At 37.9% G+C, this 23,189-nt stretch overlaps 1 protein-coding gene across 2 annotated transcripts; it reads left to right on the plus strand.

The window, feature by feature from the left end:
• The first annotated feature begins 6,925 nt into the window (after window positions 1-6,925).
• On the plus strand, window positions 6,926-22,981 carry LOC129778002 (lysosomal alpha-mannosidase-like). 2 transcript variants are annotated; one of them, XM_055784624.1, is made up of 6 exons: window positions 6,926-7,423; window positions 19,331-19,433; window positions 19,498-20,105; window positions 20,177-20,310; window positions 20,682-22,437; window positions 22,496-22,981. In XM_055784624.1, the coding sequence occupies exons 1-6, from the start codon at window positions 7,241-7,243 to the stop codon at window positions 22,913-22,915; spliced, it is 3,204 nt and encodes a 1,067-aa protein (XP_055640599.1). In that variant the 5' UTR covers window positions 6,926-7,240; the 3' UTR covers window positions 22,916-22,981. The 2 variants fall into 2 exon arrangements, with proteins under 2 accessions (XP_055640599.1, XP_055640600.1); XM_055784625.1 differs by lacking the exon at window positions 20,177-20,310 and adding an exon at window positions 20,487-20,620.
• The last annotated feature ends 208 nt before the right edge of the window (window positions 22,982-23,189 follow it).

The raw sequence follows: 23,189 nt of genomic DNA on the forward strand, positions 1-23,189 counted from the left end.
GACCACGATTGAATTCACTATACCAGCGATACACAGTGGTTTTTGATGGAGCTTCATCGCCAAAAGTCAAATTAAGTTGATTGACGCACTCTTGTTGTGATAATCCACGTCGAAAGTCGTAAAAAATCATCGCACGAAAATGTTCACGATTCAGTTCCATTTTTTTGCCGAGACCAAACTTTCAACTGAATATAAAATAAACAAATAGCGTCCGTATGACAAAATGTTCAAATGTATCGTCAAAAATGTCAAACTTTACGATGGAACCGTCAGATGGGCTCACATGACATCAGTGTTGCCAATTCCCGAAATATAAATAGTGACCCTCGTATAATGTTTAGTTCTTTCGTTTATTATCTATCTTTTCCAAAGCATTAGTTCTCTAAGATTGGGGTTTCTGTAACGCCAATAATCAAAATAACACCAATGGCTTTCGTTAAAGAATATTTTGTACAACGTGGTCGTTTTTGGGTTAAAGCTTGAATTTGACGTGAAAGAAAAATACTCTTATCAGATCAGTATGACAGAAGGCGGTTTAAAATCGTTATATTTTGAATGGAAATAATTACATGATGTTTTTGAATGCCTAAGACAAGTAGTCCTAACTCTTACTTGACCATTTGTTTATAAATTGAATGAAACTCGATACCGTTAACGCGGATTGAATAAATGAGCATTGAGATAGTGCTACAAGTTTTTTTTTCTCTTACTCCAGAACCTTACTTGAAGAATAATAGATTCACATTTGGCAGATTTTATATGTATTATATGTAATATTCTTATAGGTACAAAATTTGATTTTCAGGATTTTAAAAAAACATCTGGTGTCTCTGCATAATCGTTTGGAAATTGATCTCGAAGCTGGATCCATTTACTACTCTCGAATCACAGGAGATCATCCAGTCAGTCAGAAGAATAGTCGATTCTGATAAAGAGATACATTCAAGGCGCGTTATTTGGCCTTAGAAATCTCAACGAAGTATTAATAAATGACGCTAGGTAATGCATACGTTGGGACGGCAAAAGTTCCACAGGGAATGTTAATGCCATTCAAGAAGAAAAAGACAAAGAGATGAAGCGGCAGAAAAAAGAATGTGGCAGTGCCACGCAATTTGGTCGTAAAAGCTTGAGTTGATTGCATCTGCCAGACTTGAAATCTAGCCAGACATTAAAAAAAATGTTTTTTTTATTAATTTTTGAAGTCTGGCTGGGATCAATTGTCATGTTTGGTTGAAATATGTATATTATTTTTATGGGACCATCTCTCCATTTCAGAGGAGGGAGGGGAGTCATACCAACTCTCAAATTCAAAAACCTTCACATGCCAAATTTGGCTCCATTTGATTGATTAGTTTTGGAGGTATGCAAAAATTTGTGTTTCATTTGTATGGTAGCCTCCCCTTAGAGAGGAGGGAGGAGTGTCGACACCATAGTTTATCGATTCCTAAAACCTCTATATGCTAAGTTTAATTTCATTTGTTCGATAAGTTCTGGAGTTGTTCAGCGTCACTCCTCCTCTTTAGAGTGGAGACAGAAGTGTCAAATCACCATAAACACATTCACCATAAAAACAAACTTGCCACCTAAAACCTCCACATGCCGAGTTCGGCTCCATTTGCTTGATTAGTTTTCGAGTTAGGCAGAAATTTGTGTTTCGTTTGTATGGCAGCCCCCCTTAGAGAGGGAGGAGAAGTGACGATTCACCATTGAAACGTTTCGTGCCCCCTAAAATCTCCATATGACTGATGTGGTTTTACTTGCTTGATCAATTTTCGAGTAATGCAGGAATTTGTGTTTCGTTTGTATCGCAGCTCCCCCTTAAAGAGGGGGGAAGTGGAGTGTCCAACCACCGTAAAAACATTTATTGCACCCTAAAACTTCCACGTGCAAAATTTGGTTTCATTTGCTTGATTAATTCTCGAGTAATGCAGAAATTTGTGTTTCATTTGTATGGCAGCTCCCCCTTAGAGAGGGGGGTGGAGTGTCTAACCACTATAGAAACATTTTTTGCATTCTAAAACCTTCATATGTCTAATTTGGTTTCATTTGCCTGATTAACTCTGAAGTAATACAGAAATTTGTGTATCATTTGTATGACTTCTTCCTGATTTTTATTTTCATTTTCCCTCATTTTTGAAAATTATTGTTGGCAACCCAGGTGACAGGTGTCCTGATTTGTGACTCCTACTAGATGGTATCTCTAGCTTTTGTAGAAATCCGTATGTTAGTTACGCCACGTCGAAAAGTAGTTAGGCCAAATAATGCTACATTATCAACAGCGCTGTCGCTATAAAAGGGTGGTACAACAAAATAAGAAGGTTGAACGGTCAAAAAAAAGGAAATTCAAAGTAACATGTATTGAGATCTATCCTAAACAATACTTAATATATATTTCTTAAACTACTGAACGTATGCAAAATCTCTATATTCTATGAGGGGCTTAGAATGAAAGGGGTGTAAGTGATTTGATCGATTTCTCTACATCGACTCTCTCTTTGGGTCATAACTTAGCTGCAAATACATTCCCAGCTGTATTTACCAATGTGGAAAATAGGTCGGAACCTCATCTATCGGATTCTATAGCAAACTTAAATTGGAAAGTTTTTGCAGTTGAGTTATTAACTAAATAAAAAGTTGATGAAGAGGAATCGATCAAGTCACTTACACACCCCTTGCATTCTGAGCCCTTCCTATGATCTTAATTGCTATCGGTAAAACTAAATTTGAGTAAATTTGAGCTACAGATTATTAATTGAATGAATATTGGAACCGATTTTCTGCGATATTTCTGGAGCTTGAGAAAAGAGGTGAGCGAAGTGAGTTAAAGCTAGATAAGCAGAATTTAATATACAGTAATACCATCAATAGAAGCACCGATTCTGTTGTGCCATTCCCGCCGGTTTGCGGAAACTTGCAGCCAGAATTACTAAAAGTAAGAAGTTTAAATTTAGATTTAAGAAGATGACTAATTCTTGTTGATTTGTATTTTGTAGGAATACCATAACTTCGTATCAAATATATGTTAACCTGATTGGAGTTGATAAAATTTGAATTCGTTTTGTGCTGAAAGCAACACCGTAAATTTAACTCATTTAGCACTCTGAATAGCGGCCCTATAAAAACCGTCTGACTGACTAAATTTCTAGCGGGTGTTGAGAGTTGTAGTGGTAGCAAGAATCCGGAACCATTAATGATAGTACTATCTCTTTCTAGTAGTAAACTGTTGAAGAAAAAATTAAACAAATACTGCAACAAAAACTCGAAATTATCTGGCTGTCCGAGAAACAATCCCTTATAATTTTTTTCAATTACTGAGAAAAGGCAAAATATGTTCCTCATCCGACAACCCAACAAACATTAAACCGTATAACTCGCGCATATACATCATCATATAGAGAGATTTCTCTATAGTTTCTCATACCCCATACAGGGAAACTTCGATATAACGTACCCTCGTTATAACGTACCCTCGATATAACGTCACTCGATATAACGTACATTTTACCTCGATATAACGTACACATTTCCAAAGTGTAAAGGAAAAGTATTTTCAATATTTTTTTTTCTTTCTAATAAAACAATGAATTACCTGTATTGTGATGCTAAAACAAGTTTTGTACCTTCAATAAATCCCGAAATACAGCTGATTTTGTGATTCCGGATTCTAAATGAATCAATCTTTAACCCTGATTCTATTTCGTTGCTACACAAACAGTCAATATTTCATCATTTCAACAAGATACATTCATACACTGTTGAATGCTTAGAATAAAGTATATTTAACGTCAATTTCGGTCAAAAGAGTTGTTTGATTATTTATTGTGCTTAAATATGATAATTTCAGCTGTCCAGTTTCTATAAAACCTCTTCAAAATTTATAAGGATTATCAATGAAAAATTCAAAACGATCGGCTGATTTACATGTCAATAATTGGAAACCTTGCCATTTCGGCTAATAACCAGGAAAACTCGTGTTGGAATACTATTTACCAAATGCTGCTGATCGAATTTCTCGAAATTTTTCCATGTTTCCGAAATTGCGACCTTGAGCTCTTCATTCGTGGTGTACCGTTTTCCCTCAGTGTAGATTCTGCGTACAAGGATCCCCCTAAGATTTTCGACAGGATTCAAATCTGGAGAGTGAGCCGACCAGCTGGGAACTTAAGTTTTTGGACCTTATTCCATTGCTTAGTTTCCTTGCTGATATGAATAGTAGCATTGTTTTGCTGGAATGTCATTGTTTGTGACGATATCCACGAAAAAACGGTTGAAGAGAGGATTCCAGAACATGTATGTAATCCTTGAATGATAGTAAAGCTGTCTTGAGCTTTCCAGTTACACAGAATCCCACCCAAACCATGCACGAGCCTCCATCAAAATTCCTGCTTGCAAAATACTGTTCCTTCTTCCGTAAATCACGCCAGTACCCGTTGAAACCATCAAGACTATCCTAATTAAACTTTTTTTCGTCAGTGAAGATAGCCTATAATTTGAAGAACTTTTTGTTAGCAAATGTATTCTTTTGGAAGAATTATTTGTCACAACATATCATGTTCCACTGTCGGTAGATAAGAGCTTTGGCAAAACTCAGAAGTCTTCCGATGTGTGATGGTGTAAGATGAGGAGCTTTAACCTTTTAAAACCTCTTTATATGAGTATTTTTTTAACAAAACTTAACGAATTGTCACCCGAATAACATTTAAATTGAAATATTGCTTTACTTGCATAAGCGATTTTGAGGTATTCGAATCTGTTCTAGCTATTTCCCGTTTATCACGGTCAGAGAGATTCGATTTACGCGGAGCTCTCTCCTTCTTACCGTATCCTTGAGCACTCGTCAAATAATTGAGCACTACTTGATGAGATCGTCCAATCCGACGGGAAATTTCTCTGATACCTACATGTTATAGGTGAAATGCAAATGCGTTTTTCTCCGTGAGCACTTTTCCCTTCGGCATTTTCCAGATTTATTGATCAAAACAACGGGAAAATGTAACTGGTCTTATAGAAACTTCACACTTGAAAAATACAAAACCTTTGGTTTACGCTCAGCGCACGCACACACATATATGAAAATCAGGCAGTGTATGATAGTCACCATTACCAACACACTAGATTATAAGTTGAAGCATTGTTTATTTATAATGGCACAAAGCAGCAAGATCATCACCTGGTCTTATAGAAGTTGGACAGAAGGTATAGTACACATATTACAATCAACCATATTCCAACCAAACATGACAATGGATTTTTTTTTGGAAAACTCTGATGGAAAATGGGAAAAATCGGAGGATTGAATTTCCATATGTTCTACAATTATATCGTGAAAAACGTTGTTAGTCCATTTAATGTTTGCGCTAACAAAATTGATCTTTGTTCGAAAGTGGAAATGGATTTTCAGGTGAAAAAAAGCACTCCTATACCTTATAACTATATAAACAAAAACGGATCGCCAAAAGTAAGCACAAAACTCGAAGAAATAATCGTCCGATTTTAGATGGCTTCTTTTTAATATATTTCTGTATCAAACATGTATTTCATGTAACGGAGAAACATGTTATTTGCAAGTAATTGGAAAATCTTGAACGAGAATTGTGTCTGAAAATAATTTGATATTATAATTCTGGTACCGAGTTCTGGTAGATGTACTAGGAAATTTATAGTAAAAGAAAATAATAAAGGATCAATTAGAAGATCAATCAATGAACAGTTCTGCGATTGGACCCATGATCGTAAGTAAGAAAACGTGAATGTTTGGAGGTATTGATAACAAAAAATAAATTTTGGGGCTGGACGAAGTTTGCCGGGTGAGCTAGTTTTAAAGTACCCCCTCTCACTAAAAGTCCATTTAATAATTCCTATTTCTGGAAAAATAAATGTTGTCATGTGTACAAATGGCGGATCGTGAGGTTATATAGATAATTATAACCATCCCTTAAACGGATTTTTCACATTATATACAATTCCAGATGGAGGCGATGTATTCTTTGAGCGACAATGTATACGATTGTGACTCGATTCTACTTTATATACGACTTAGAATATACCAAGTTATACGATTGAATGTTTGCTGGGAATGCTGTATGTAATAATTTGACTCGCACAATTTTTCATATTTTCTGTTGGGGCTCACCTCAGGTTCCATCAAAGATCATAGGTTGAAGAAAATGCATTAAATTGACAATTTATAGCTTTGCCGAGAATCTAATGTAATTGCAATCACGAAACCAATCCATTAACAAAATAGACATTTTTGTCTCTTTCTTGTGAATGATAACACCGTAGGAGAAAACTGAAAATTCTCCAAGTGTTTTCGTTATATTTCACCCAGCGTTCATATCGCAATAAAGATTTGAAACCCCTTGATAGTTCGTTACATTTTTCGTAGTGCGTCCCCTCCATAATAGAAATTAAAGACATAGTCAAAGACGTCGTCAAAAGTCCATAGAATGAATTCAATTTATTTAGTTTAAGGGTTTTTCGCTTCATAGCAACATTAAAGGTAATGAGCTTCAAATGCGCACCGTGAACGACGTTATTCGAAGTTGCAAGAATTTTGGTTAGTAACACGCTCGGCAACTTGGTGCCTTAGTCTAAGAAAAGCATAAACACATCCCATCGTCCCATCAAACTCTCCACCCGCGTATTTCACTTTTATCTTCACTTCACTTTCACACTCAAACCGGTAGCGGCGCTGCCGGCTATCAATTCGCGCTGATCTTGCACCGAAAGCTATCATTTTTCGCTAGATGATGTGTGCATCGCTTCGATTGTGGATGATCGATCGAAACCGCTGTTTTGTGTGGCGTTCGATTGTGTGTATGCGATTCTGCAGCTTGGGGCAGCGCATCTTTAATCGACTAAGCGGCGGCTGGGCAGGCGGAAGAGAACCCAACCCTACATAGTCGAGAGTAAAAAGCATAGCGATTTGGTGGGCTCTCATCAGTCTGCTTCCACGGTTCGCAACGAGCGGGAGTTAAGAGCGCGTTTTAGCGGGTTTGATTTGTATTTTGTTTAATTTTTTTTTGAAGTGATCCTTTTTAACCTTTGCTTCGATCAATTGACCGATTGTCTCAATTCACAAGAGATTGTAGCTCCCGGCGGGGAAAAAAAAAACACAATTCGTAGTGTAGTGTTTTCAAGTGGAGTGATCTCTAAACTGAGACGCGCGCGCAGATCGTCAGTGTTCAGTCCAATGACCGGCGGAAATTAGTGAACTTTAACAGAAACGTGCATAATAATGGCAAGAGTGGCCAATTCAGTGCAACTTTTGCTTGTCTTGTTGGCGGCTTGCTGCTTCCACAGTAGCATAGCGGGGCCAAAAAGACAGCAACAGGGATGGAGAGATGGGAACGGGTTCAAGCGTGACGGGAATCGGTACAGTTCTGATGCAGAGGGCACCGAGGGAACCTGTGGCTATGAGGTAAAACATTGGCCGTGATGTGTTCAATTGCAGTTCAACGCCAAGTTCATAATAGTTAAAGGAATACTGGTTCAATTGAATGAATTCTATAAATGGGTTAAGTTTCGACGACTGATAAGCATTTGCCATTCATTATCAACATAACATTATAGTGCAATATTGCTCGTGAAATTCATCGTCTGCTGAAACATTAAATTGTTGTTTATGTTCGCCCTAAATTGTAAGAAAATTAAAACCAAGTTCGGCAAGTTGATTTCTAGAACAAAAACTATTCCGAAGTTGTACCGATTAAAAACCAAGAAAGTACGCTTAGTATTTAGATCGTGTTCAGAAGCCATCTTCGAAATTGTTACGATTATATGACAAAACGACGAAGTGCTAGGTTAGAATGTGTAGTTGTCTCGTTATCGTTGACAATGCATTCTATCGAATGTTCAAGTCATCGAAACAAGTTTACGAATACGAACACGAGTTGTGAAAATAGTTTCATCGGAAGAATAAGAATAAATCTTTCACGATGGTACATAACTTGTGCTTGATTTGAGATTTTTGATACCAATTCCCGTTCTTATTCTCATTTCATGCGCTAAACTCTGCAACTTTCTGAATGTGATATACACTTAAAACCTTTAACAATCTAGAATCGCATGTAACGTTTTCTATCCTAAACACATTTAAGAAATTTGTATACAAGTTTGGAGAATGATTTTGTTTCATCACAGGTCTTCTTCTTGAATGGCGTTAACGTTCCCTGTGGAACTTTTGCCGTCTTAACATATGCATTAACTAGCGTCATTCATTAATACTTAGTTGAGATTTCTTAAGCCAAATAACACGCCTTGAATGTATTCCGAGGGGCAAGCTCTAGAATACGCGTGACCACAGTGCAAGTCGAAGGAAATTTCTTTGACGAAAAATCCTCCGGCCAGAACGGGAATCGAACCCGAACACCCGGCATGATAATGTGAGACGCTAACCACTCGGCCACGGGTGCACTTCATCACAGGTACTTTGACGAAATTCTCAGGAACTGTACAATACAATCTATACAAATAAAAATGGATCCCCAAATTTGTTGCTAAGCACGAAACCCGACGAACGAATCAACCGATTTGAGTCGTCTTTATTTTGTTGTATCTGCCCGTCGATCAATATTATGGTGAGAAAAAATTGAAATTTTCAAACGTTGACTTTTCTGTATCAAACCTGTATTCCATGAAACGGAAAAACGTTTTATTTGCAAGTGAAACAAGAATATTGAGCGAAAATTGTGTCTGGAAATAAATCTAATTACAGGTCGGACTCGATTATCCGGGATTCGATTATCCGGAATTTTAGACTCGATTATCCGGAGTATTTAATTTTTGATTTTCGTAAATTTTGAATAATTTGTATAATGACTCCATATTGAATAGCTAATATGGGTATCAAATGAAAGGGCTTCACTAGTAGAATGCAGTTATTTCTGAAAAAGGCAAATGCACCACAAGATGGCGCCATATATATATTTTTTCACAACCCCATCAATATACGTATTAAATGAAAGGGCTTGACTGGTAGAACACAGTAGATCATGAAAAATTCAAATCCAAAATGACCGCAGCCCAAATAAACAATTCCTTTTCAATGGTTCCTTTCAGCTTGCCCTGTTTGTATGTATGTTTGAGTGTTTTGTAGGGTTGTCCCACATTAATAGAAAATTGACACCGTTCCTAGTAACTGATTGATCTGAAAATTGGAACATACATTTAATTCTACTATCATTATAAAACTATTCCATGATCTTGAAAAATTCAATTCGGCCGCCGCTAAAAAATGGCTGAGTCTGAGTTCTGAGTTCTACTAGTCGAGAACTTTCTTTTGATACCCATACTGATGAGGTTTTGAAAAAAAAATATATGACGCCATTTCGGATTTGCATTTTTCATAAATAACTGTGTTTTACTAGTCAATCCCTTTCATTTGATATACATATCGATGGGGTTCTGAGAAAATGTGTAATCCGCCATTTTGTAGCGGCCGTTATCTTGGATTTACATTTTTCATAAATAACTGTGTTCGTCTGGTCAAGCCCTTTTATTCGATACCCATATTGATGGGGTTTTTTTAAATACCATTTATTAATTTATTAGGCTCATTAGCATTTTAGCTGTAACAGAGCCGGGTTTTAAACGTGTACAAGTACACATGTTTATGTTTCTATAAATTGTAAATTACACAGCAGTTAGTAGTAGCCATTTAGGCGTTAAGTTTTCCGTTCCATTACATTATGGTTAATTACACAGTAGTAGCCATTTAGGCGTAGGGGTATTCTATCTGTTCTTCCACGGTTCAGCAGACTGGACAGCAGAGGCAGTTGATATTGATCATTGTTGGGTTATTTATAGAACAACAGCCCGATGTTTCTTGCAGAGCAGAGCAGTTGTATGGATGAATCGATCCTTGTTCCACCGTGGATCGATTTCCATCGCTGATGTTGGTTGCGTGGACGTAGTTATTCTATAACAACACAAAGATGGTCAATTGAGGGCCCTGAGTTTGAACTCACGATCGATCGCTTGGTAAGCGAACGCGTAACCAAGTGGCTACGAAGACCCCCATAATGATGGGGTTTTGGGAACACCCATATTGATAGGGTTCTGAGGAAATATGTAATCCGCCATCTTGGATTTTCATTTTCCATAGATAACTGTGATTCGATACCCATATTGATGGGGTTTTGGGAAAACCCATATTGATGGGATTTTGGGAAAATATGTCCATAATCCGCCATTTTGTAGCGACCGCCATCGTGGATTTTCCCAGTTTTATAATGATACCAGACATAAAGATGTGTTCCAATTTTCAGATCAATCGGTCAACAAGATGAGGGTTAAATTTCTATTAATGTGGTACAGCACTACAAACAAAGTTACAAAGTCACAAACATACAAACGGGTCAACCTAGACAAGACCGTTTAATAAATAAGTGCAAATCATAATTATATTACGTTTACCGAGAGAAAATTTGTTGTTTTATGACTCGATTATCCGGAGTGAAAAAAACTCAATACTCCGGATAATCGAGTCCGACCTGTATTATTAAGAAATAAGGTAGACAAATTAGGAACTTTGCAGTGAAAGGAAATTGTGAATGGCCAACTAAAATATCAATCAATGAAGAGTTCTGCGATTGAACCCACAAACGTTCGCTTAGTAAGAAAACGAGAATGTTCGAAAGTATTCTTATTAATGAATCAATTTTGAACAGGACAAAGTTCACCAGGTCAGCTAGTCAATAATAAAACTAATAAAAGATAAAACTATGTCTGTTTAATTTCTACTAGATGGAGAAATTTTCCTCATTTACTGTAAATTGTAGTAAATTGACTGACAATAATTTCTTTGTGAACTTGAACTTCTTGATTCTGGTTTAAATTTAATAACGACTGATAACAAATTGCTATTGAGAAATCAATCAGACAATTGTTTTTTAATCGATAGAATAATGTTTCCCTTCAGTAATGTCTTCCCTTTGATGATTTAATTTCAAACTTCCATCTCACCTTCTTTACATGTAACCACAGGAAAGCTATCTCGGTTTCATGAATTGAGTTCGTAAAACAATTTCCCTCTCAAGGAGACGATCTGAAATCGCCAAGATTTCCCTAAACTGAGAATCCGAAAAAAGTTTTACAGTCAGGATGTTATAATGAAATGTTATTGATTTTAATTTTGATTGCCATTACAGTCAAACCGGTTTTGTGCGAAGGCTAGGTACCGCACAAAAAATATCGAATAAAACTTCACCAATAGCTGCAAAAAATAATGCTCGCTACACAATTTGAAAAAAAAAATGCGGTGGGTAGGGACCGCATAAAAATAGTTCCCGAGAAAAAAACTTAAATCTTTGTCGTTTACTGTTCAATTTCCTCTTGTTTTTCTTCTGTACGTTGCCTTCTTCGGTTGCGCGTCGTTGTGTGTATAAAATTCACCATATTACATATGATGGAAGAATGGAAATGATTCTAGTAAAAAAAAATTATACAAAGTTGCTCTTTTCACACTATTAGTCAAGAACAAATTACAATTTATTCTTATCGTAACGGTTCAGGAACGTGAAAGCGTCAATTATTATTAGATTGGAAAATCAAATCACATGTTATATTCTTTTTTTACTTTATAAGGCTACCTACTAACTTGTGCTGATAAGAAAATCAACTCTTTACTTCCATCAATAAGCTTCGATAAGCAATAAGCAATAATAAGGTAGAACGTTGGAAAAAATAAAAGTATGAGACTATTAATTGCTTGACACAGTAACTATGAAGTGCGATAAAATACAGTAGAACTTCGATTATCCGCGAGTGAATTCCCCAGTAATTCTATAAACCTTCCCGAAATTTGTCAGTGAGTGATAGAGTCTTGCTCACTGAAGTAGACGACCTTACAGATGGATAGTTTAATAATTTCTATATTGATCAAACATAGTTTTCATGCTAACATATCTTTTTTTCGTGTTTGTACCTCATTTTTAACCCTTTATTGCAGCCCGACTATTTCGCGGATAATCGGGGTTCTATTGTACTTATAAAAATGGGAGAAAAAATGAATGGCCGATAATTTTATTATTTTTTTTTCATATACCTCACAGAAAAAAACGCACAAGAAAAGAAAACCGCAAAAAAATTGCACAAAAAATCGCATTAACAGGTTTAACTGTCGTTTTGCTATACATTGAGGCATATACAGGTCGGACTCTATTATATACAATTTTGGAGAGTTTGGAAAGAAAATATTTTTTAAAAATTTTAAATATGACTTATTTCAAGAGGATATTTAACATTTCAACGTTAAGGTGATATTTAAGTGACTATTACATGTACATTGGGGTAAAAATAGTCATTTTTGAAGATTTTTTTTGAATTTTCACCAGGAATTGTTTACATTGATATTGCAGCCAAATTTGCTGCAAAAAAAATTTTTAGATGTTCCACTACTATATCCTGTAAAAAAATTTCTCATCTTACAAATGAAAGCAACAGAATTGTCGAACATATGCGTAGAAGGATTTTTTCATCAAATACAGGGTTTTCCAACTTTAAATTCCGAAAGTAAATTGAAATAAAACACACTTAGAATTCGAATTTCGAAGAAACTTTTATTTCGAATTAAAGTTTGGTTTATGCCATTATGTGTGAAATACAACATCATTCAAATGTCCACCTAGGGCTTCCTCGCACACCTTGATCCGGAACAGGTAATTTTCGATGACTTTTCGACACATATGGGGCGGTATCTCGGTCATAACTTCACGAATGTTGTCTTTCAAATGTTCAAGAGTTTGCGGAGAGTTGGCATAGACACGGTCTTTCGCATAACCCCACAAAAAAAAGTCTAGCGGGTTCAAATCGCATGATCTGGACGGCTAATCACCAAAACGCGAAATTATGCGTCCCTCAAATTTCGTCCGCAATATGGCCATGGATTTTCTGAGCCCCATATACGGAAATTTTGGGTGTTCACATAGCCACCGAGCTCGAAATGTGCCTCATCGCTGAAGAAAATTTGATGCGAAAATTCAGCATTTTGCTGCTGTTGTTTGTTCAGTTCACCCAATCGACGTATGCCCGACGCATTCCATGGTCACCACGCTCTAATTTTTGTACCAGTTGGACTTTATATGGATGTAGGTGCAAGTCCAAATGCAAAATTCGCCACAATGATGTGTTTGAAAAGCCAAATTGCTGAGCACTCCGTTGAATCGAAACATTCGGGTCTTCCTCCACACTGGCAGCAACAGCAGCAATATTTTCGGCCGAACGCACATTACGATTATGCACAGGTTTCACAATATTTTTTGTTTTCATTTTCATGGTTGTTTTGATGGGCTCGGGACCAAAGGCGCTATATTTTTTATATTTTTTCAGGAAAGCTGAGGATTTTTCACATATGTCGAAACCAGAGAAGTGTTTTTTTTTTCGTTTGCGAGTTATGATTTTTCCGAGTTAACCGATGGTCCAAAAATAAATTTTTTCCTCTTTTTTTACAACACAGAAAATTCATAACTTTTGATCTACTGAACCAATTCAGATGATCGACACATAAAATTGAAATCAATTAGATAGTATTTTTTGAAGAATATAAGACTTGCTAATTTTAGAGCTTGCCCCTCAGAATACAATCAAGGCGTGTTATTTGGCTTAAGAAATCTCAACTAAGTATTAATAAATGACGTTAGTTAATGCATACGTTGAGACGACAAAAGTTCCACAGGGAACGTTAACGCCATTCATGAAGAGTAGACTTGCGAAAAAAAAATTGATTCGTATTTTTTTCTATAGTTTTTATGGTTTACATGGTTCCGGGGCCAAGGATGCTATATTATATTTATATTTTTTCTTGAAAGCTGATGGTTTTTTACATAACATATCCAAAAATCACAGATGTGTTAATTTTCATTTTTAAATTATGATTTTTCAAAGTTAACATGTTTTCAGCCTTCGTTCAATATTTCTATGCGACTAGAATTCAATTAGGGGAAAAGGGGGGAATTTGGACCACCTAAGCAAATCGCCTAATATTTCCAAACCAATACGGTCTAAATAAAAAATGTCACATTGTATACTGAGTTACACTTGTTTTCTCTCTCTGTTTAATCATTATATAAAGCTTCAATCTACCAAATATATCATAAAATAAAAGAAATGATTTTTGGACATTAAAATTTGATGCGAGATGATTTGGTACAGTGTGTGTTTCATCGAAAAAAATATACTTATGTTTATATAAAGTATTTTGGGATAATGTTACAATCAGTAACAATGTTTTGGGATCGATACCAGGTGTCTTGGCCAGATTCCAGACCAGAAAAGTTGGATTGACACCATCTCGATTTCTGCATTAATCTTTTCACTGTTGGTCGAGCATTTTCAAACACTTTTGATGCTTGGTCAAAGAAAATCCTTTCTCGATTGCCTGCGTTGCTCTTTCAAGCTCCTCCTTCTTCCAACGTTGTATGTCCATCCTCTTCTTGTAATTCAGCGGCATCTGGAATCAATTAGACCAAAGAAAAGTCTCAAACCTGTAGGACCAATTCACCCCACAGAAACGTGACAATGTCACCCCACACAACACGCAAAAATTAAAATGCAGTTAATTTCATTTATTGTTATCAAACATACAGTTTGGCTACATCAAATTGTTCCTCTTCTGTAGGCGAACAGAACTTTACTGCACAATACGCGAAAAGTTTGTTTAGTCAGCTGGAAAAACATTAAAACCACGATCGGAAAACTCACATTTTTTGACGCTTAAAGTACTTGCTGTATTTATGCTACCGTTTCCCTCTACTTGTGAAGTTTTACCAAACTTTTTTTACTTTAGGTATATACGGTTCAACAATAGAAGGAAATGACATTATGGAAAATCCAAGTTGAGCCGTAATTTTTGAGATAAAGGGGTGGTCCAAATCACCCCATATGACCAAATCACCCCGTGTTACCCTAATTGGCATATGTGTAATTTTTTCAAAAATAAATCTGTACGTGTGGTAGCACTGCTCGTTACCTTCAGCTTGAGAGGTACGAATGTTACCACTACGCCAGATCGCCTCCAGTAAATAATAATGAAAAAATCCAACTAGGCGAAGCCAACTTTCCTCTGATGTTTCCCTTCATACTATTCATTGAGGGTAAACAGATAAAATGACCGCTTGCTTATTATTATTCCCTGTAACAGTGCCCCTCTTTCGATGTATGTTGACTTGTTGGTAAGTTTCATGAATTATTCATATAATGTTCATATAGAATTTAAAAAAGTTTATATATTTTTTTGGAAAAAGGAATTTCAATTTTTAAATATTTTTTTTCAGTTCAATTTTCATTTTTTTTATGAAAGATTTAATCATATCCAATATTTCATTCTCTGACTAAAATTTTTAGTTCCTAGATTTTTCAAGTTCATTTTTCGAAAAAAGTTAAAAAAACTTAAAATTTCGAAAAAAAAATCGAATAAACTAAGAGGACTAAAGAAATTTGGCAATGAAACATTAGAAATTGTTCAAATTAAAAAAAAAATAGGAAACAAATTTCCAAAAAAAAATTGAAAATGAAAATTCGTTTTTTCTCAAAAAAAATTTTTTTTTTCAAATTCTGAAAAAAAAATATTAGAATAGTCCATAAAACTGCCTGTAACACGCCTTAAATGCATTCGTCGGAGTGGCAAGCTCTAGAGAATACGCGTGACTACAGTGCGAATTTGTTTCATGAAAAAATCTTCCGGCTAGAACGGGAATCGAACCCGAACCTCCGGCATGATAATGTGTGACGATAACAACTCAGCCACGGGAGCACATTAAAAAGTAGTGGCTAACGATGTCCAATTCTTTCAATATTGTATTAACTCATGAATGTGTTTTTCAAACGAATGTGTTTTTCATGCAAAAAACGGCAAAAAACGGAAGGAAATAAGTCGCGCACCCAATACAAAGGTTATAGGGTAAATGATGTTGGTTTGTCCAGCCGAAAATATGATCTTGGTTTGTCCACTTTTTTGCACTGCGTCAAATCAGGTATTTAAATGTTTCCAAATGAATAAAATTGTCTTAGGTTTATAGGTTTTATATGATAAGCAAAAAAATTCGAGATGACGCTAGACCTCGACGTCTCACGCAATTTAAGACAATAATAACATTTTTTTTTTCGAAACCCCCGATTTCCTTTACTCTCCCCTTAGGTGATTTTTTGATTTTCAAAAAACTCAAACTTTGACCGCTTTGCGCCACTCTTTCTTAAGCCCGATTGAGCTGATATTTTGAATAGGGTGTTTTTTCGAGGTGGTGAACATTTTTTTGGGGGTAACTTTCTCAAATTCGAGATGACCATTTTCATGGCACCCTAATAGACGGGTTTGTAATATACGAAGCAAAGAAGTTTATTGCTTGCGAGAGGAATGATTTCGGTATCTCACATCGTTTGTCTGCCCAGCAACTGAAAAGAACAAGCAGAAAAAGCGAACAAAAATAGAGTTGAATACTGGTCACATCACTTTCCATCATGCATTGGATGTGATCTCAACACTATCACTCTCCATTTCGCCCCACCAGTACAACTATTTCAATAATTTAAATTTTTCACTTACAAATGAATTTACTGTTCCGTACATTCCTAATATCGCTTCTCTGCTAACTCACAAATCAAAATACAACAATTAGTGAATTGAATTTTGTTGCGTTTTGGTCGAACACAATAATGCGTTGCGTCATTAGCATCGTTGTACTAAGCGCTAACATTTGTTCTAAACTGCTTGCGCCAAATTCGCGATGACAGTGGCATGGTGTCGACGTCTGGTGGCAACTTCAAATTAGGGCCATAATTTGGGTACCCAACTCGTTAGTGTAATCTCTATCAGATTAGAAGACACGAAGTCGGTTTTCAAATTCTAAAATTTGAGTGAAAATTTTCACATAATGTCATTTGATTACTTGAAACACGTGTTTCTGACTTTCATTTAACCATATGGCTAAACAATTCCAACATTGTTGCTGAATTTTGTCATCATAATATAGAGTTGTCTTCATAAACAATTTCGTATGAGACTTTTTCACCACCTGCAAACAAAAATGTTTTTCATTTTAATAGAATACTAGTTTGGTATGGAAAAGCTAATTTCCATTCATAATTTTAATTTTGAAAACGTGTTCATTCCGACTGAAAATCAGCTATTCTTTCACGCTCCCCTAAACCAATAAACGAAGCTCAATGCCGCCAGCGCGGATATGTCAATGTGTTGTTTTTAAAAACATTCAACTGATCCGTGGACACAACAAAAACAAAATTTTCATACGAATTTTATTTTGTTTTTGTTTACATGAAAAGTGGTGACGCGAATGCCAGATTGTGACTGTAAATCAACAGACTGCGTCGGGCGAATGTTTTAGTACAAAACGCAAGCAATGACTGATGAGAAGCAACGCACAACGCGGTATTCTGTTTCCACCTTTAGTTTCGGTTGAGGTGGCATTTTTTCCTAGGGTCAAAGCCACAAAAGTGATCCCTTCAAGAGCAGCATGTTACTCATAACATAACATAACATTATACCCTCGGGTCTATCAGCACAAGGGTTCAGAAAATTGTGTCATTATCCACCATTGGCCGTTTTGCCCCTAAACAACAAAGAAATTGCTATGCGCATTATTCGATGACAATTAAACATAATATCTGTTCACCTCTCATAGAATATGTCTTTGTCGGAAATATCAGGTCGTATAAACTAAATTTCACTGGAAATTCCTAAAATACCGAGAGAGAAAATTCTTTTTTTTTTCAATTATATTTTGACAGCGGAAAACTGTTCTGAAGTACAACGTGACTCAAAAGTCTTTAAACTTGTTACAAACGAGGTGACATTCAATAAGGCATCAAAAGTGAATAGTTTCAATAAAAAAAAACAAACAACTGCAAACTGACACCTGTTATAGATCCATTGAGATTACAGGAAATTCCATAAATTTTGCCTTCGGATCTCCATAAAAATTAAGGGATTCTTTTTCTGAAAAAATGCTGGAATATCTTTGTACTTTGTACTTTGTTCATCTGGACACCATGAAATGTTATACTATTAATGGTTTCTTGTTATAGCCCAGGTTCTATATAATATTGAGCATTGTGTATGCATGAATGTGCTCCCGTGGCCGAGTGGTTAGCGTCAAACCTAACATGCCGGGGGTTCGGGTTCGATTCCCGTTCTGGTCGGGGAAATTTTTCTTCAAAGAAATTTCCTCTGACTTGCACTGTGGTCACGCGTATTCTAGAGCTTGCCACTCAGAATGCATTCATGGCGTGTTATTTGGCATAGAAATCTCAACTAAGTACTAATGAAAATGACGCAAGTAATACTACGTTGAAACGGCGGAGTTCCTCTAGGAACGTTAGTGCCATATAAGAAGAAGAAGAAGTATGCATGAATATTCCCTATTATATCTACACTAGAGTGCCAATCGATGTATGGGAAAAAATGCAACATTAACGTTAACTTTATTTCACAAAAACGTGACGTGTTTTCTGATTTGGCACCTTTTCTGAAAGACGTAGTTCTACGTCAAAAGTCACCTTCGAATTTTCAAACGGGACTTGATTAGAAAACCTCAATCGGACTTCATTTACTAATTTCGCAAATGGCAACATTTAAGTTTTTTGAAAATCGAGAAATTACCCAAAGGGGGAGTATACGAAATTCGGAGTTTTCAAAATTTAATTTTGATACCTAATGTCTTAGAGTTGCATGAAGCGTCGAGATTTGCTGTTATCTGGAAAACGATTTTTTTTATATAAAAATACATTAAAACACTTTGTTCAGTAAATACATACCTAAATTTTACAAGAAATAAACAGATCCTACTAAGTCCTCATAATCTTACATGACACATGCTCTTTAAAGAGAAAGTAATTACGACCAGTATGACACCCATATAAACATTTAATACGACCGCAAAGGGTTAAAAGTGATGTGAGAAAAGAGAAACAAATGTTCCACGCTATACTTCTACATGCACGAGTGACTCTATCAATAACATTTCTGCACTCAATAATTCATAATTTATTAATGGATACAAATATACACCCAATTGACACTTTTGTGTTGCATTTTTGACAAAACATTTTTGATTAACGCTATCTATGCGTACAACAACAAAAAATACATCAATCGTGTACATGATCGAACCGATTTAATCTGAACAAACGATTTTTATTGGAAACGAAGCACACCTGGCGCAAAATCGTAACCATGTACAAACATTCTGTGACAACAGATTACGTTAGATCAAACCGAGTCTAAATCGTATCTTATAAACAATGCATCGATATCAACATGGACACCGACGCTCATCTCGCTTTTGTTTTTTATGTTACCTCTTTTGTTCTCTAGTCATGCACGAAAAGCGAGAAAAATATGCTGAACATCCATCTGGTAGCACACACCCACGATGACGTCGGCTGGCTGAAGACCGTCGATCAGTACTACTATGGAAGTAAGAATCATCGCCTGCACCAACACTACCTTCTTAGGCTAAACATTTGCTCTCAATTTTTCAGGCAAAACCCTCATCCAAAAGGCGGGTGTTCAGTACATCATCGACTCCGTGATCGAGTCACTGCTGAGGAACCCCGATCGCAAATTCATCTACGTTGAGTCGGCCTTTTTCTTCAAATGGTGGAAAGAGCAAACGCCAGAGCTGCAGGAGCAGGTCAAAGAGCTGGTCAACCAGGGTCGGCTCGAGTTTATCGGTGGAGCGTGGAGCATGAACGACGAGGCTGCCACCCACTACCAATCGATCGTCGATCAGTTCACGTGGGGATTGCGCCTGTTGAATGATACCTTCGGCGAGTGTGGTCGACCCAAGATCGGATGGCAGATCGATCCGTTCGGACATTCCCGGGAGCAGGCATCGATTTTCACCCAGATGGGATTCGATGGGCTGTTTTTCGGTCGGCTTGATTACGAAGACAAGAAGCTACGAATGGAGAAGCAAACCGCGGAAATGATCTGGAAGTCGAGTGCGAATTTGCAGGAGAGCGATCTGTTCACTGGGGTGTTGTACAATCTGTATCAAGCACCCCCGGGATTCTGTTTCGACATCCTCTGCTCGGACGAACCGTTTATTGATAGTCCCCTGAGCGCGGAAAATAATGTCGATGATAAGGTGAGATCGCTTGTACTATGAATATGGTGATGTTTCAGTTCTAATCGAAGACCAACTTCTGGACTCGATAGGTCGATAAATTCCTATTCTATATAGACCAGCAGGCGAAGCATTACAGGACAAACAACATCCTACTGACCATGGGTGGGGATTTTACCTTCATGGACGCTAACGTTTACTTCAAGAACTTGGACAAATTGATCAGGTAATCCATCCAAGTGCGGAACTGCACTCTGATGTATGGTGTTGTGTTACTGTAAATAGCTCCGTAGGATAGGAATGTGTTTTGAACTCGGGAACATCGGTCAGAGAGATTGGTCACCAACTGGTTTTATTCGTTGGCTAATGAATGTACATAAATTTTAATTTTCTCTGCTGCAGGTTGACCTGTTCATAAGCACTGTAAATAATATGAGTGTGTCGTATCGTACCAATAATATTGTACTTACAATGGGTGAAGATTTCCACTATCAATACGCTGAAATGTGGTTCAAAAATCTAGATAAGCTCATAAAGTATTCGTTAAACCGACAAGGGAGAGACTACATAATTGAATTGATTTTTGAATTTTTCCAGATACACAAACGCTCGGCAAGCGAATGGCTCTAACGTCAACGTGTTTTACTCAACACCATCCTGTTATCTGAAGGCACTTCACGAAGCGGACATCACATGGCCAACGAAGTCGGATGATTTCTTCCCATACGCCTCGGACAACCATTCATACTGGACCGGCTACTTCACGTCACGACCAACGGTGAAGCGCTTCGAACGCGTAGGCAACCATTTCTTGCAGGTCTGCAAACAACTCTCTGCCCTAGCGCCCGTCAAAGAGAACCATTTCAATCCCCATCTGAATCTCCTGCGAGACGCTATGGGTGTTATGCAGCATCATGATGCCATAACCGGAACGCAGAAGCAGCATGTAGCGAACGACTACGATCGGATGCTCCACCGGGCGATCAAAGCATGCGGAGCGAATACCCTGGTCGTCCTCAACCAAATTGTCGACCCTGGGCAAACGAAAGCTCACCCCAGAAAGCTGGCGCATGGAATTAAACGCGATTTCACCTTTGAGTTCGACACGTGTCATCTACTCAACATCAGCAAGTGCGAACTTACCGAGTCTAAAGACAGCTTCATGGTGACCCTGTACAATCCGCTGGCCCATTCCGGATATCAATACGTCCGTCTACCGGTGACGGGCAACAAATACATCGTCAAGGACTATCGAGGCATCGAAATTACCTCTCAGTTGGTACCCATTCCCGGTACCTTGCAAAATCTGAACTTCCGCTTCAGCAATGCTAGCCACGAGCTGGTCTTCCTGGCCAGCGAATTGCCACCGCTGGGTTACAAGTCGTTCTTCGTCACGCGGGTGATCGAAACCGTAGACGATATGATCCATGAGCCTTCCGTTATCATGCAAGCTGACGAACCTCAACACCAGTGGCACTCGGAAGAGGTCACGATAGGAAACAAATACCTCAACATCAGCTTCGACAGCAACGGTTTCCTCAGCACAATCGACGCGAACGGGATCAGCAGTCGGCTGCGGCAAACTTTCGTCTACTACCAGGGTGCGATCGGGAACAATTACGAAGCCAGAAATCGTTCCTCTGGGGCTTATATCTTCCGTCCGAACGGAACTGAGAAACACGTGGCAGACACCGTGCAGCTGCATGTTGTGAAGGGGGATGTTGTCCAGGAAGTGCACCAAGTGTTCAATGATTGGATCAGTCAAGTTATTCGCGTCTATGCGGACGAGAATCATGTCGAGCTTGAATGGTTGGTGGGATCCATTCCGGTGGAGGACGGAGTGGGCAAAGAAATTGTATCGAGGTTCTATACAGCCGCTCAGTCGGATGGTATTTTCTGGACCGATTCCAACGGTCGAGAGATGATCAAGAGGGTGCGCAATCATCGTGACACCTGGGAGCTTCACCTGGAGGAACCGATCGCTGGAAACTACTACCCAGTGACGACTAAGATCGCGCTCGAGGATGAGAAAATGCGTTTGGCGGTTTTGAACGATCGAGCACAGGGAGGAGCCAGTTTGGAGGATGGCTCACTGGAACTGATGGTTCATCGCAGACTGCTACATGATGATTCGTTCGGTGTCGACGAAGCTTTGGATGAGCGTGCGTACGGAAAAGGACTCGTTGCTAGGGGAAAACACTATATAATGTTCGGATCGAAGGCAACTAGCAACCCGACTCTGGAAGCAAGAGAACGGTTCCTTCAGAACCAAATTCTGCTTCCCAATTGGGTGTTCCTCAGCGATACCACCGACGTCAAATACGAAGAGTGGCAGAAGCGCTTCAACAATATCGTACGTATTCGGAAAAAATCCAATCTATATAAAATTTTATTCAAACTTGTTTTTACAGTACTCGGCCCTTTCCTTGTCCCTCCCACTGAACGTGAACCTAATGTCATTCGAACCATGGAAGGAAAACAGCATCCTGGTGCGCTTCGAGCACCTGCTGGAGAAGGACGAGGACCCAACCTACTCGAAGCCGGTGAAATTCAACCTACAGGACATCTTCCGCTCGTTCAGCATTGAGGAAGTTCACGAAACCACCCTGGCCGGTAACCAGTGGAAGGAGGAAAACACACGCCTGAAGTTCAAACCGGATCCCGAGTATCTGCAGCACCCTTCGGCGGAGTACCCGAAGCACTCGAATGTTGTGTCGGGTCCCGCTGATACGGTGGAAAGTCTTCGTAATGTGAACAATGATGGGTACGAGATTGAGTTGGCTCCGATGCAGATCAGGACCTTCGTGATGGAGTTGGAGTATAGGCCATAGGACTGATGCACAACCGGCATCGGTTGAGAATTTAGTATGTAAATGAAATAAAATTTAAAAAACTGATATGTTCATTTGATTTCGTATTTGATGACATGTTTCCATAAGGGGAATAGACACAAGCAATTGGTTAACTCGAGCAGCCTAATTTCAAAGGCAGCCTAATTTTGCTTGTCCGTTGCACTCTATGTCTTAGGCAAGCTAACCGATGAGACTTATTGAATGTTGGGAGCGGACACATTTTTGCTTCAAGCATTCCTTCAAAAAGCGCTAC

Source organism: Toxorhynchites rutilus, chromosome 3, assembly GCF_029784135.1.
Source record: "Toxorhynchites rutilus septentrionalis strain SRP chromosome 3, ASM2978413v1, whole genome shotgun sequence".
Taxonomy (NCBI): domain Eukaryota; kingdom Metazoa; phylum Arthropoda; class Insecta; order Diptera; family Culicidae; genus Toxorhynchites; species Toxorhynchites rutilus.

Bases quoted from the DNA above. Each gene is read 5' to 3' on its own strand.
- LOC129778002 (XM_055784624.1), top strand. From the start codon at position 7,241: ATGGCAAGAGTGGCCAATTCAGTGCAACTTTTGCTTGTCTTGTTGGCG. The intron at 19,434-19,497 runs GTAAGAATCATC...TCAATTTTTCAG, and splicing joins CGATCAGTACTACTATGGAA to GCAAAACCCTCATCCAAAAG. The intron at 22,438-22,495 runs GTACGTATTCGG...TTGTTTTTACAG, and splicing joins AGAAGCGCTTCAACAATATC to TACTCGGCCCTTTCCTTGTC.